At 38.2% G+C, this 12,365-nt stretch overlaps 1 protein-coding gene across 16 annotated transcripts in view; it reads left to right on the top strand.

Annotated features, from left to right (window-relative positions):
* The window catches only part of DLG1 (discs large MAGUK scaffold protein 1), a 140,083-nt gene that overhangs the window by 48,717 nt on the left and 79,001 nt on the right, over nucleotides 1-12,365 (top strand). For all 16 annotated transcript variants that reach the window (XM_054282820.1, XM_054282819.1, XM_054282813.1 and 13 more), the window contains one exon: nucleotides 2,629-2,793. In XM_054282820.1, the coding sequence (XP_054138795.1) occupies nucleotides 2,629-2,793 (165 nt within the window). The remainder of the gene's footprint in view (nucleotides 1-2,628; nucleotides 2,794-12,365) is intronic.

Genomic DNA, 12,365 nt, shown 5'->3' with positions numbered 1-12,365 from the left:
GGGATTTGTTGCCTTTGTTGATGGAAGTGAGCAGTGACTTGGGAGTTGTATGGCTGGTGGATGGGGAGGACTAAAGTCTGCAGAAGGAAGGGAGTTTGAAATATCTTCTTTTAAAAATACAGAGAAGAGACTAGGAAGACTAAAGTGAATCTCTTAGAATGGGTTTCCTAAAACTTTTCTATGCTTTTCCTGTGAACAGATGTTCTCTGTTCTGATAAATGGTGCTATAAAATGTCCAGAAAATCCTTGTTTTTCCTGCATATTGTTGCAGATAACTTTGTACTTTTTTTTTGTCTAACTTTACTAGGCCTGAGCATTGAAGCAGGGATGTTGTGGGCCTGAAAAATTATTTCACTGTGGTGAATTGGGTTCATTTCTGAGTTTCATCTCACCAAAACTAGCACTGATTTATTAAAATAAATGGATTTTTCAGTAGTTTACACCAGTGTCCATAGAGTTTGGTGACATTTCAAAACTTATTTCAAAACTTATCTTCAATTTAACCTGAAGATACCCTTTTAACTATGTTGCATCAGAAAAGAAATGTTTTAAGTTAATTTTCACACACCTGTATTATGCAACAGAATCTTCTGGGGCAGTGTCTCTGTCAGAAGTATGTGTTAAATGTTTTTACCACAACATTTTTTTCATTTTTAATTAAAATAATGAAGTACTGATCTATTAAAACTTTACATGCACTATTATATTATAAGCATTGATGCACTCTATAATGTAAGCATAACATCTATTAGTGAAATCTAGAGCCTGTTTACATTCAGTCATGTTCAAGTATCTGTTTCAAATAGTACCTGTTTCTAATAAATATGTCTGGTTTCAGGAAAAAAGCAAGCTAATTCTGTGCTTTGTCTAAAGATATTAACTGTTCTGTAAAGGAAATGAGTTTTGATTAACTTGTGACTACTTGACTAATTAGTGTGTTCAGGGTTTTTGTGAGAATGTTGTGTGTGCCCTGGCCCCCACAGTAAAACGGGAATGATCCACATCTAGTTTCTATAGGAACTTGTCTGAGATGAAAGTGGATTTAGTTTCCAGATCAAATAATTTTCCTGTATTTCAAAGAAATCAAAGCTCAAGGTCTGCTAGGGATATTTTGAATCACAAGCACAGCCTTCATTAGTGGAGCAGGCTGCTTTAAGCTCACTGAAGTCCTACATTCTCTGATGCTTTAAGACGTTTTCTCTGCTTCTTGGAGATCTAATGTTTATTTTCTCTAATTGCCAGTGTGGCCTGATTTATACTCTGGTAACGTACCCTTGCATTTTTGGCCAACACTTTGTTTAAATTATAATTCTTCCCTGTTTCCAGTGTTTAATATGGCTGCTCTAGAGAGCTAATGTCAACTCCTTTCAGGGTTTTATTTTGATAAGTGAAAAACAAGTCAATCTCAGAAAAAAGATGAATGGCAGCAGTCTGAGGCTGAGCAATCCAGCATCTCACTGCTGCAGGGAAAGGAAAGAAAAAGAACTTTTATCTTCCAGTAGTAGTGAGCTATTAAGTTAATAATAATCATAAAGTTAATAATCTCATAAATCCTGTCTGGTAAAAATTTGAAAAACTAGGGCTTTTTGAGTAACTATTGCAATTTTTCTCATCTGTCAGACTTAACTCTCTCTCCTTTGGTACATCCAGCTGAGGAGAAGGTCTGAAAGTTTTTGGAGTTGGTTCTTGTGGTAACAGAAGTTGTAATTCTCTTGCTTTCTTCTTTGGAGTAATTTCTTATGCTGGAAGAAGTAGGTCTTGTGCTTTTCTGCTAATTAGTATTTTTAGAGAAAATACACTTGAATTGCTTCTACTTTACAGTTGGCTTAAGAATTTGTTCAGGAGCTGATAACTGATAGATCATTTCTTTTCAAAGCAGTTTCTTTGTAGTTTATCCTGTATATCTTAACTTTTTAATGTTGTAGGTGTTTCTGATGGTGAGAATGGATCTTTGTGGTAACCTGAAATAGAAATTGCATGTAACTCTTGAGAGGGTTAAAAATTATGCACTGTTTGTCTGATACTGCCTTGCTGTAGTGTTCCTGTGCTTACAGACAAATTGGTTACTTGCAGTTGTCTACTGGGTTATGATATATAAAAGAATTACCAGGAAAATGTCTATTTTGACTTAAGCTGTACTATGTAGATCTTGGAATTTTGTTTAGAAGAAACCCTAAGGAAATAGCTTCTATCTTAAATATGCTTCAATAACAGGAATAACTTTTCCCAAGATTAAAATGAGTATGTGTTTAGAAAGTTTTTCTGTACCTTTAATAATATGACATGCTTTCCCTATAAACTATTAATAACTGTTTATGTACTTGGGAGTATAGTAATGTGTGAAAGTGAATGTGCTTAGAAAATGTTGGGATGTTTCTTATGGACACAGTAAACCCTGCTGGGGTTTAGGTAGCTTTATAGTAATCCCAGGTGGGACTAAAAGGGCTGGAACATTTTTGGATAGGATCAGTTTTAAAATAAAAATGCTAATTAAAATTTTTATTTATAGATTTTATTGCTTTGAAGTCAGCAAGGTCAGAAAAACAACTATTTCTGTCTGACTTAGGTTTTCTGGATTCTTTTCTCATTTCTATGGTGGCCTGATCTTTTCCTATAATTTTTTTTCAGAAATACCGCTATCAGGATGAAGACACACCCCCACAGGAGCACAGCTCTCCACACATTGCCAATGAGGTGACAGGTCCAGAGCTGGTTCATGTATCAGAGAAGAATCTGTCCCAGATTGAGAATGTCCATGGATTTGTTTCCCATTCTCATATTTCACCAGTAAAGGTAGGCATTTTTAAATAGTCAGCTGTTTTGGAATGCTCCTCAGGAATTTAATTTTGTGGGACAAAATAATGTACACAAAGCACCTCTTTCTGTTTTATATGGAGCTGCTCAATTGTGAAATTTACTTAGTATACATTCAAGCATTGCCTTAGCTCCACACATTCTAACTAGAAATGCATGGTAGTAAAATGCCCAGAAAACAACTACAGGTAACATAAGATTTTGGATGTAGCTTTGAGGGGCACTGAAGTTCGGGTTGGTTGCTTTCATTTTGGATTTTCAGTCAGAAACCTGTAGAGTCAATTCTGACTTTGTTTCTAGTAAATATTTTAATTGAGGATCTATGTGTGATACGTAATAAGCCAAGTGCCATATATGTGTCAAGTTTTTCAGCATGCAGCACCATTATATGCAAAATTGCTTCAGTAACTTGAAGACAGATTTAAAGATTTAGACAACAAACTGAGTGTGAGGTTTGGGAGGGGGTAATGACAGGCAGTTTTATTTGCTGTGTTAGTACATAGACATAGCTCAATCACGTTCTGAATAGCACAGGTTTTTTGTGTGTCAGACTAAATGCTGTTTTCTGTAATATCTCTGAGTCTTTGTGGCTGGTTTTGAGGGAAAGGTGGAGAAATTGTTTGATACTGGGGAATGTTTGTGCTTTAGAGTGATGAGATGGGCTTATGTTGTGGTAGGCTTACAGCTTGGTACTTTTTGCATGAATTGTTTGTGTGCTGCAGTGTCCTTTGCAGCTGCAAAGAACAAATGCTGTTACATGAGAGCAGCCCTGGGGAGGAGGACTTGGGGGTGCTGCTGGATGAGAGGCTGGACATGACCCAACAATGTGCACTCATAGCCTGGAAAGCCAAACATGCTCTGGGCTGCATCCAAAACAGAGTGGGCAGCAGGGGAGGGAGGGACAGAGGGGATTCTGTCCCTCTGCTCTGCTGAGACCCCACCCTCAGTGCTGCATCCAGCTCTGGGATGGGTCCCTGACAAAAGAAGGACATGAACCTGTTGGAGCAGGCCCAGAGGAGGACATGAAGATGATCAGAATGCTGGAGCACCTCTTCTGTGAAGACAAGCCGAGAGAGTTGGGGCTGCTCATCCTTAGAGTCCCATAAAGCAGCTGCAAGAAAGCTGGAGAGGGAATTTTGGCAAGGTCATGTAGTGGTAGGACAAGAGGGGGAATGGCTTCAAACTGAAAGAGGGTGGATTTAGATTAGGTATTATAAGAAATTCTTTCCTGTGAGTGATGAGGCCCTGGCACAGGCTGCCCAGAGAAGGGGTGGCTGCCCCATTCCTGGAAGTGTTCAAGGCCAGGTTGGATGGGACTTTGAGCATAGTGCAGGGTCTTTGAGCCTGTGGCAGGGAGTTTGATCTAGATGATCTTTAGGGCCCCTTCAACCCAAACCATTCAATGATATTTTAAGAAACAATGTTTTAACCTTATATTTCCATTTTTTCAATTATGAAGAAAAACTTAGTTGAATCTTTATCATTGACTTGTAAGGATTCTGTAGAAGAGCCAACTGTAGTGTGTGAGTGCATTTAGTAATTGTTTTCCAGCTTTTCTAACAGTTTTAAAATGTATATGATGGTATTGAGCCAGTGATTTTTACTTATATCTCCACAATGAACTCTCAGTATTTTTCCATAGTCTTCAGCTAGGCAAGCTGAATTCTTGAAGCCCTAATGAATAACCTTTTAGAAGTGGGCTATACTGCCCTCTGAAGAGCCTTCTGAGAATACTCATGTGACAAAGCTTTCATTTTTGGGAATGGCTAGAACTTCAAATTTTTCTTGCTTTTGAAGTTAGACACACAGTAACACACTTTCATGTGTCTAATTCCCTGAATTTATTGATGTTCAGAAAGCAATGGAACACCTTTTACGTGCAACCATTAGAAATAAATAAAAGTCCTCTTTCTCTGGGGACTTAAGGTCAACTCTGTTTATGCAGAAGCTTTTCCTAATTCCTAGAGTAGTTAGTCTTGCCTTTTAGAAAGCATAAGGAGATCAAAAAGGCAAAGAGGGGAGCTCTAAAACTGTCTGGAAGAAAGAAAACTATTTTTGAAATAGAATTAGGCAGAGTTAAGTTTAGTTGCAAAATATGGTGAGACCTTTCCAAAATACTGTGTCTTAGGTCTCTGAGGATGATTACTATTATGTGTCTCACATTGGTAGATGCTGGGAAATCATCACTCAGTAGGGAAGAATGTTCATAAGGGAAGTATTACCACTCAGTTTGTATTACCATTTTTAGCATATATCTGATTATTTTCAGGTAACTCTTCTCTGTTAATTTCAAAGCAATGTATGGTAAATTGAAATTTTTCAAAGCCTTGTTCATCTGAAAACTAATAGGGTGGGTGCTCAGTTGTTTTACCAGCATTTTGTGCAGTTTTGAATTCTGATGCTAATTGACTGCTGACTTGCTTCTCTCCTGAAGAAAAAACCCAAGGTTGCTGTTGTATTATTAGCATAGCTGGTCTGCTCTGCTTTTGGTCTGATGATCTGCCAGGTGTTCATAGTTTTAGCACAGCTTGTGCTGAAGATCAATTTAGCAACAACAGCTCTGATTTAAGAGTGCTTTGTGTGATTTATTTGGTAGGTTGGCTCGGTGCACTGTGCAAGGACCAGGTCTTGGCTGATGTACAAGGGCTCAATCAGCTTTCTTGAATAGTTCATTGATTAAGGAAACTAAACATAATAGGGAATGTTGTGTTTATGACATGAATAAAATAATAAGAGGAGTTTGTTTTCTGTTTTAAATATAAATGTTAAATGCACTTAAAATTTCAAATACAGTTAGTTGTTTGAAGAAATCAGTGGTTTGATGATTATGATTTATTTATTATGTTGCTTTATAAGCAATGTTGCAGAGGCCAGTAGAATTGGATTTTGAGGAATACCTTCTGTTATAGCAAGCTCTCTTCACTATGGAGCAAGTATATAAAAGAACAGAAGAAGAACAGAATTTTGTTCTTGAGAGAAGCTTTCAAATACCCTAGGACTTAAAACAGCTTTTATAACTTGCTTGAACAGGTGGATGCTATTTCAAAGAGTAGTTTTGAATGACCAAAAATACAAGTGTGTATCTCAAATTTTTAGAAGATGAGTATGTGATTGCTATTTATAAAATATTAAGCACTGTAGTAAATGAAGGTGGTTTATCTTCTTGACAGGGGAATGGTCTACCTTAGATTCAGACTGGATTAAAATATTTTATGTTTGCAATAAGCATTAAATAAGAGAGACAAGCTGTACTGATTTAAAGTTTAAGTGAGGCTTACAGGTTTTGGTTTTTTTTAGAGTGGACCTTTGTCAGTTTCAGAAGAAATGTTTGCTTCCTGTGTGTCAAGTAACAAAGAAGTGAACTTGGCCCAGGAGATTGTGTCCTGTGTTCTCTAGTACTGTGTGAAATGGAACGCTGGTGCTGTAAAAAAGCTTTTAAAAAAGTATTTAATGGTAGAGAATCATGAATCAAATCCTTTACAAATATTCTGTCCCAAAGCTTTTGAAGGATGTGTTCAGGTGGGTCGGCAGCTGGTACCGGGATTTGCTCAGTGTGGGGTTCCCAGGTTGCCATGGGAGGTGCCGGTTCCGGATGCTGCGCTCTGCGCACCGGCCGCGAGGTGGCGCTGCTGCCCCGGCTCTGCCGCGCTGTCGCCCCGCGTTCCGCGCGGTACCACGGGGAGGGCTCGGCCCCGCGGAGGGACCGGCTTGGAGTTAAAATACGGTGTTACTGAACAACTCCCATCCACTGAGAGCTGGCACAGACCGGGTATGGGGCCAAGCAAGCCTTTAAACTGTGGAGTGGAAGCTAAAGTTTTCTATCAAGGAAAACACTTTGAATAACAGGTTATTGCAGGGCTACAAAATAGTGGGTCATGGTGCAATAAGACAAAAAAAATCAGTAATCTTTATTTAGAGCAATCTGGACATGACAGATTATTTATCTCATATATATGATGTAGCATGGTAATTCAGTATTTAAGTGTAGAACCTGACTGAGGCATCCATATACTTCTGTAATATGTTTGTGTATTGTGTGTTGGTATTTTGGGCTAATCTTTTACTGTTAATGCAGAAGCTCTAAAAGAAACATGTAATAATTTGTAAGCTACTAAATACATCTTGTACTGGAAAAAATACCATGACTAGCATGATAAATCTTTATCTTGCTCTGAAATAAATTCTTAATATTGCCATATTCAATGCATTTCCATTATGTCTATAATTCCCATTTGCAATTTGTGCAAGTTCTTAAAAACTTTACAAAGTAGCTGATAAGTTTATAAATGGTATTATCATGTGGCTGCATATGGTAACAGGAAGCTAAACTTACTGGTTGAGAAAGGTTTCTGCTGTTCTTGTTCCTTTCATCAAATCTTTTTCAATGATCTATCTCTGGAGATTTTTGCCGTAGCACCAATCTCCCAAGGGTATGGCGAAAATGCCTGCATCTGGTTTGTTCCCTTCATGTGTCACAGATAGGGACAGCTGAACAGAAATGTTTTAGTTGGAACATTGTACTGGCTTTAGTCTAGTGAGGGGCCTAAAATTGCTTATTCATGCTATACATGAATATTTTAATTACTGACTGAATTGTATGTCTGTAAGGAGCTAAAGGCATTCTACTGGTTGAATATTTGGTATCTCTATAACAGCTTTGTGCAATCATCAGTGGAGTAGCTGAACACTCTAGGAATTGTGAGAAGTAGGTTTGGGTTAGTGGGGCAACTCTTTAACTTGTAGTTCCATAATCATAGACTCTTGTCTGTATTTCATGCAGCTCAGTTGCCACTTCCCTGTCCTCACGTGTTCCCAGGAATGGTCATCCCTGTACAGGGATTGCTGGGGATGGGCAGTGCAGGGATTGCCCTTCCCATTGCTGGCTGCCTGTTCTCCTCCTGCACAGACCTGTCAGTCTGGCTGGGGTTGTTGTGTTCTGCTACAGCACTTGTGCTTCAGGTGATGCAGTAAAAAATCCCACTTCCCTTTACCAAAGGGAACATGTGTATTAATGTTGTTTATCCATTTAAAGCACTTGGAGGACTCTTTTGTGGTTACATAAACTTATGTCAGGGAATAAAACTATGACTTCATAATATTATGACATTAAATGCAAATGAGTTACTGTTTTCCTGTCTCTGAACAATGAAATGCTTCAAACTGAGGTGAAATGCTGTTTCCCATTGAATAAAAGATTGACGTTTTACCCCCAAATTCTAACCAAAGGAGTCTTTTTGCCCAGGGAATACCCTTGAGGCAGTAGCTGTGCCCAGTGCCAGTGCCCCTGTGCTTTATCTCTGCTTACCCCTTGCAGTGTCAGATCTGGGAGGAAATACTCAGGCTCAGTTTGCATTAGAGTGCAAGTAGTCTTTTGTTAGAATAAAAGCAGTAAGACAGAGTTTACCTTCTTTTGCTCTGTGAACCTCTGTTGAAGCTTGTGGGGGTGTATTGAGCAGGCAAGGATCACTCTACACCTTCACAGTTCACTGCTGAGAGAGGCAGTAGGTTAGTTGGGTGCTTTATCTGACCTAGTGCTGAGTGCCTGTAGGGTGACAAGTATGTCCTTCAGCCTTTCCTCTGCTCTTGCTTAGAAGCAGCAGCTTGTGGTTTTGTGCCCCATATCCTGAGCTTTGTCAAGTGGACATACAGTTTCCAAAAACAGTCTAAGTGTGTCAGTGGTACCCAAACCTTTGCTGAGACAGGTTTGGTAATCCTAGCACAGCAGTTCTGCTGACTGCATGCACTGTCTGTGAAATAAATATCTTGTGCCCACTCGGTGTATGCCTGCTTTTTTCACATGTTTAGTCATCTTTGGAAAAGTATTTCCAGGACCTAATGGTATTTAAGCTTAATGGCTTTAAATTAACTCTGATTTGAAACTGCTTATCTATTTGTGCTGCAGTGCTGTGTAATAGCCCACTTACCCTGACTGTGGCATCACAGCAATGAGATATGGCAAGGTGGTGCTTGTTCTTAAAATAGCTTCCAGGAGGGAGAGGAGAAATTGGAACTCGCTCTCATTTCTGTACTGCTACAACATGGTGAAACTGCTCTGAAGAGCAGAATCAATGAGCATGTGGTGAAATGAGAGATGAGAAAGCAATGAATACATTGCAAAGACAATTTCTGCTGCACAAATCCCTTAAAGCATGGGCTTAAAGATCATCTTATTGATGTAGGTTTCTAGGTTTCCTTCGATGTACACAATGGATGCACTCAAAAAAAGATTATGGAGAAACTTAAGCTGTCATGAAATAAGAAAAAAATTATTCTGGGATTTAGTTGTTAAAAAAACCAAAGCAAACAAAAATTCTACACCAAAACCAAACTAACAACAGAATGAAAGTAAAGGGTAACAGAATGAAAGTAAAGGGTAAGGAGGAAGATCTCTAATCATGGATGGAGGTTACCAGAAGGATCTCAAAAGGACCTGTGTTCTCATTGCATCATCCAAGAGGAATAAGAGCTCAGAGTTATAACAGATTAATGGAATAATCATCTCAGTACTCAATTTACAGTCAAAAAGGCAAATGGAATACAAGGAATAATCAGCGAAGCAAATGGGAATAAAACTGCATTATCTTATCACTCCAGAAATCTCCACCATTCATTATCTTGATTAAGAAGGCAAATTTAGGTACTCAAAGAAGAACAACAAGAATGGTCAGACATAGAGGGCAGCTGCTGTGGAATGAAGAATGAACTAGTTTGACCCCTCCATTTGGTAAAGAGTTGACTCAGGAGATACCAATGAAACTACAGTCAGTAATGCTGAGTCTCTAAAATGATGAACGTGACTAGGGAATGGTTATTTCAGAAATTAAAATTTGTATTCAGAACTATAAATTAGCAGGTAATAGTTGTTTTATAGCCTGTAAACACAGTGATCTACAGTCAGCCTCTGACTTAGAAGTAATCTTTCAACTGCTGGTAGTCTTTTGGTTTCTAGCTATACCAACCACAGCATACATTGCTTGTTTCTTCAACTGCAAACAAGCACCTTTATTTAATTCCTTCCCATGAAGCTGTATGGAAATAGCTGTTATATAAATGTGCATATTTACACATCCTTCCTTCAATGCTAAAAATCTCCTTTCCACATGCACCCAAATCTTGTGCTGATAATATTGATAGGTTCCCTTCTCTTTATCTCCTGGTGTATCTTCTCTCCAATCACTTCTGCTTTCTCAAGTGCTTCCCCAGAAGTCTTTTAGAGCATGTGGAGCTGCTGTTAAAGCAGCCTTCTCTGCTAACTGGGAGAGTTTTCCTGCTCTCAGGAAGGCTGATGGTCTTTATGATTTGAACCGTGTGGGTTCAGGGTTAGCCAACAGTCAAAGTAATTTTAACTTCCTCTTCCCCAGTAGATTTTCTTGTCCTGCTCCAGTCTGAGCAGGTAGGGGAGGTTAACCTGAAGATGGAGATACTGTTTCCATGTAGAAATCAAAGATCAGTTGACATGTAATTTGCAAGTTGGGCTATGATTGTGAAAAGGTTGCAATCTGTTACTTTTTTCTAAATTGAGAACTTTGTAAAGCTTTGCCATCTTCAGCAGAAAGTCAGTGCTTCTGGTGTTAGGAACATACATAGAATGCTGGGAATCATAAAGAAAACTTGAAGATACTCTCAGGCATATTTATTTTTAGACGAGTATCATACTTCGGTGGTCACACTTGAGAGGAGCTGTTACGCAGTCTTTAATTAAAATGCATTACTCAAGTTCTTGATAGGTTACTGATTTTAAACTCCTGTAATTGAAGAATGTGGAAGTACATGCAAAGGTGTCAGTTGGTGTTTTATAGGAAGAAGCAGTTGACCAAATCTGCCTGGTTCTTCGTAAGGATTTGCTCAACAAATTCTTGTCAACAGAGACAAGAAAGAAAAACTGTAACAGATGGACTGTGGATTAATCCAAACATTAGAACAACCTCCAATACAGTAATCAACATCAAGTCGTCCTAGAAAGAGGTTGCACTGTTTTCACTCGAGATTTTCCTGAGCTCTCGGTGCAGTTGGGTTCATTTTGATGACTGAAGCAAACCTAAGGAGACTTGCATTAAACACAAGATGTTTTTGTCAGTCTGGCGTGCCAAAAAGATGGGCAGGAGGTTCATGAGCAGGGTGCGGAAGACCAGGCAGTTTAATCTGCCCAGATTGGTAGGTTGTCTGAGGTGTATTGTGAGTAATAAGGTAATGATATTTTATATTAAATATTTATACTAAAATAGCTCATTATAGAATAATTGTGCTGGGATGTTTACTTATAAGCTGGTTTCAGCAATAAAATATGTACTTTTTATTGATTATGTAAATGCCATTTGGTCAAGAACTATCCTTCAGTCCTATCTGAACTAAAAATTAAGATAGACTTTATGGCATCTCTTAGCAGAAGGGGTTAACAATTTTTTCTTTCTCCACAGTATTTGTGTCCTGAACTCCTGGGCTTTGGTTTAGAATATTGCATATACTTTTTTATGAGACTTAGATTCATGCCAGTAAAAGTTTGTTAAATCTAGAATTCTGAAAAGTGTAAGAAGGAAACATGAGTTTGTTTCTAAATTTTCAGTCTTGTTTTTGTTCCCATGCCTGAAGAGCTTAAGTTGCGTAGCCTTATGTTTGAATATCAAGTTCTGAACATTTTCTTTGCCTCTGTTTTTGGTCAAAACCTAACTGATATTGGAAATAAAATAAGTCCCTGCCATTATTTTAGGCGACCCTTGAATTTTCTCTGTTAAGACAATCAGTTTTTTTTGCTTTAGGGTCTGTGCTTATTTTAGCCAATGCTCTGTTTAACCATATGGTAGTAAAACTAATATAAGACACTTCTCAAATGCTTCAGGGGGACTGTTGGTTTTTGTTTAGAAAGGGTAATTGAGATATAACTGCTCTTCCTGTTCACAAACAATTTTTGTTGCTGTGCCTTTTTAATTTTAGGTATGCATTCTGCTTGTACAGTTATGCCCAGGAAACCTTTATCCGAGAGATTAATATACAGCATTATGTCATGTTTTGACTTGTCTCAGAAAGCTCATAATACCAATTTGCTTGGATATAAAGTCAGAGGAATTCTAGTCCAAGTATTTGATGTTGAATTTTACATTTAGTAACCACTGTGATTACTGTATCCTGCCACAACACAAATAACGTTACTCTGCAGCCTCTACAAATGCAGATGAATTTTGCAGTAAATTTCTTAACCTGTAGAGATATGTGTACTGATGTAGAAATCTTTAATTATGTGCTATTTTGTTTTGGGGCAGGAACCTTTTCAAATCTGCAAATTCTCAATTCTTGCCTAACAGTAAATAGTGTTTTTTGTTCTGTTTTAGAGTGTGGTGTTTTTTGTTTGCTTTGTTTTTAATTTTAGTCCCATCAGTTCAATATCCAGAATATGAAAAAGGGGTCCTTTTGGAAGTCCTTTTAGGAAGTCCTTCAGGATGGAAGTCCATTCAGGACTTCCTGCAGTTTCCTGATGAGCCTCCCTATTCTGCCTTTTGACTCTGGAGGCAATCATTCACAGATGCAATTCCAGCTGTGACATCTGTGTTGATGAT

The sequence above is a fragment of the Melozone crissalis genome, unplaced genomic scaffold (genome assembly GCF_028551555.1).
Source record: "Melozone crissalis strain CALT ecotype California unplaced genomic scaffold, PUWL_Pcris_2 ptg000034l_1, whole genome shotgun sequence".
NCBI lineage: Eukaryota > Metazoa > Chordata > Aves > Passeriformes > Passerellidae > Melozone > Melozone crissalis.
The sequence above is the reverse complement of the archived record's forward strand: the minus strand, read 5'-3'. Positions and strand labels throughout refer to the sequence as shown.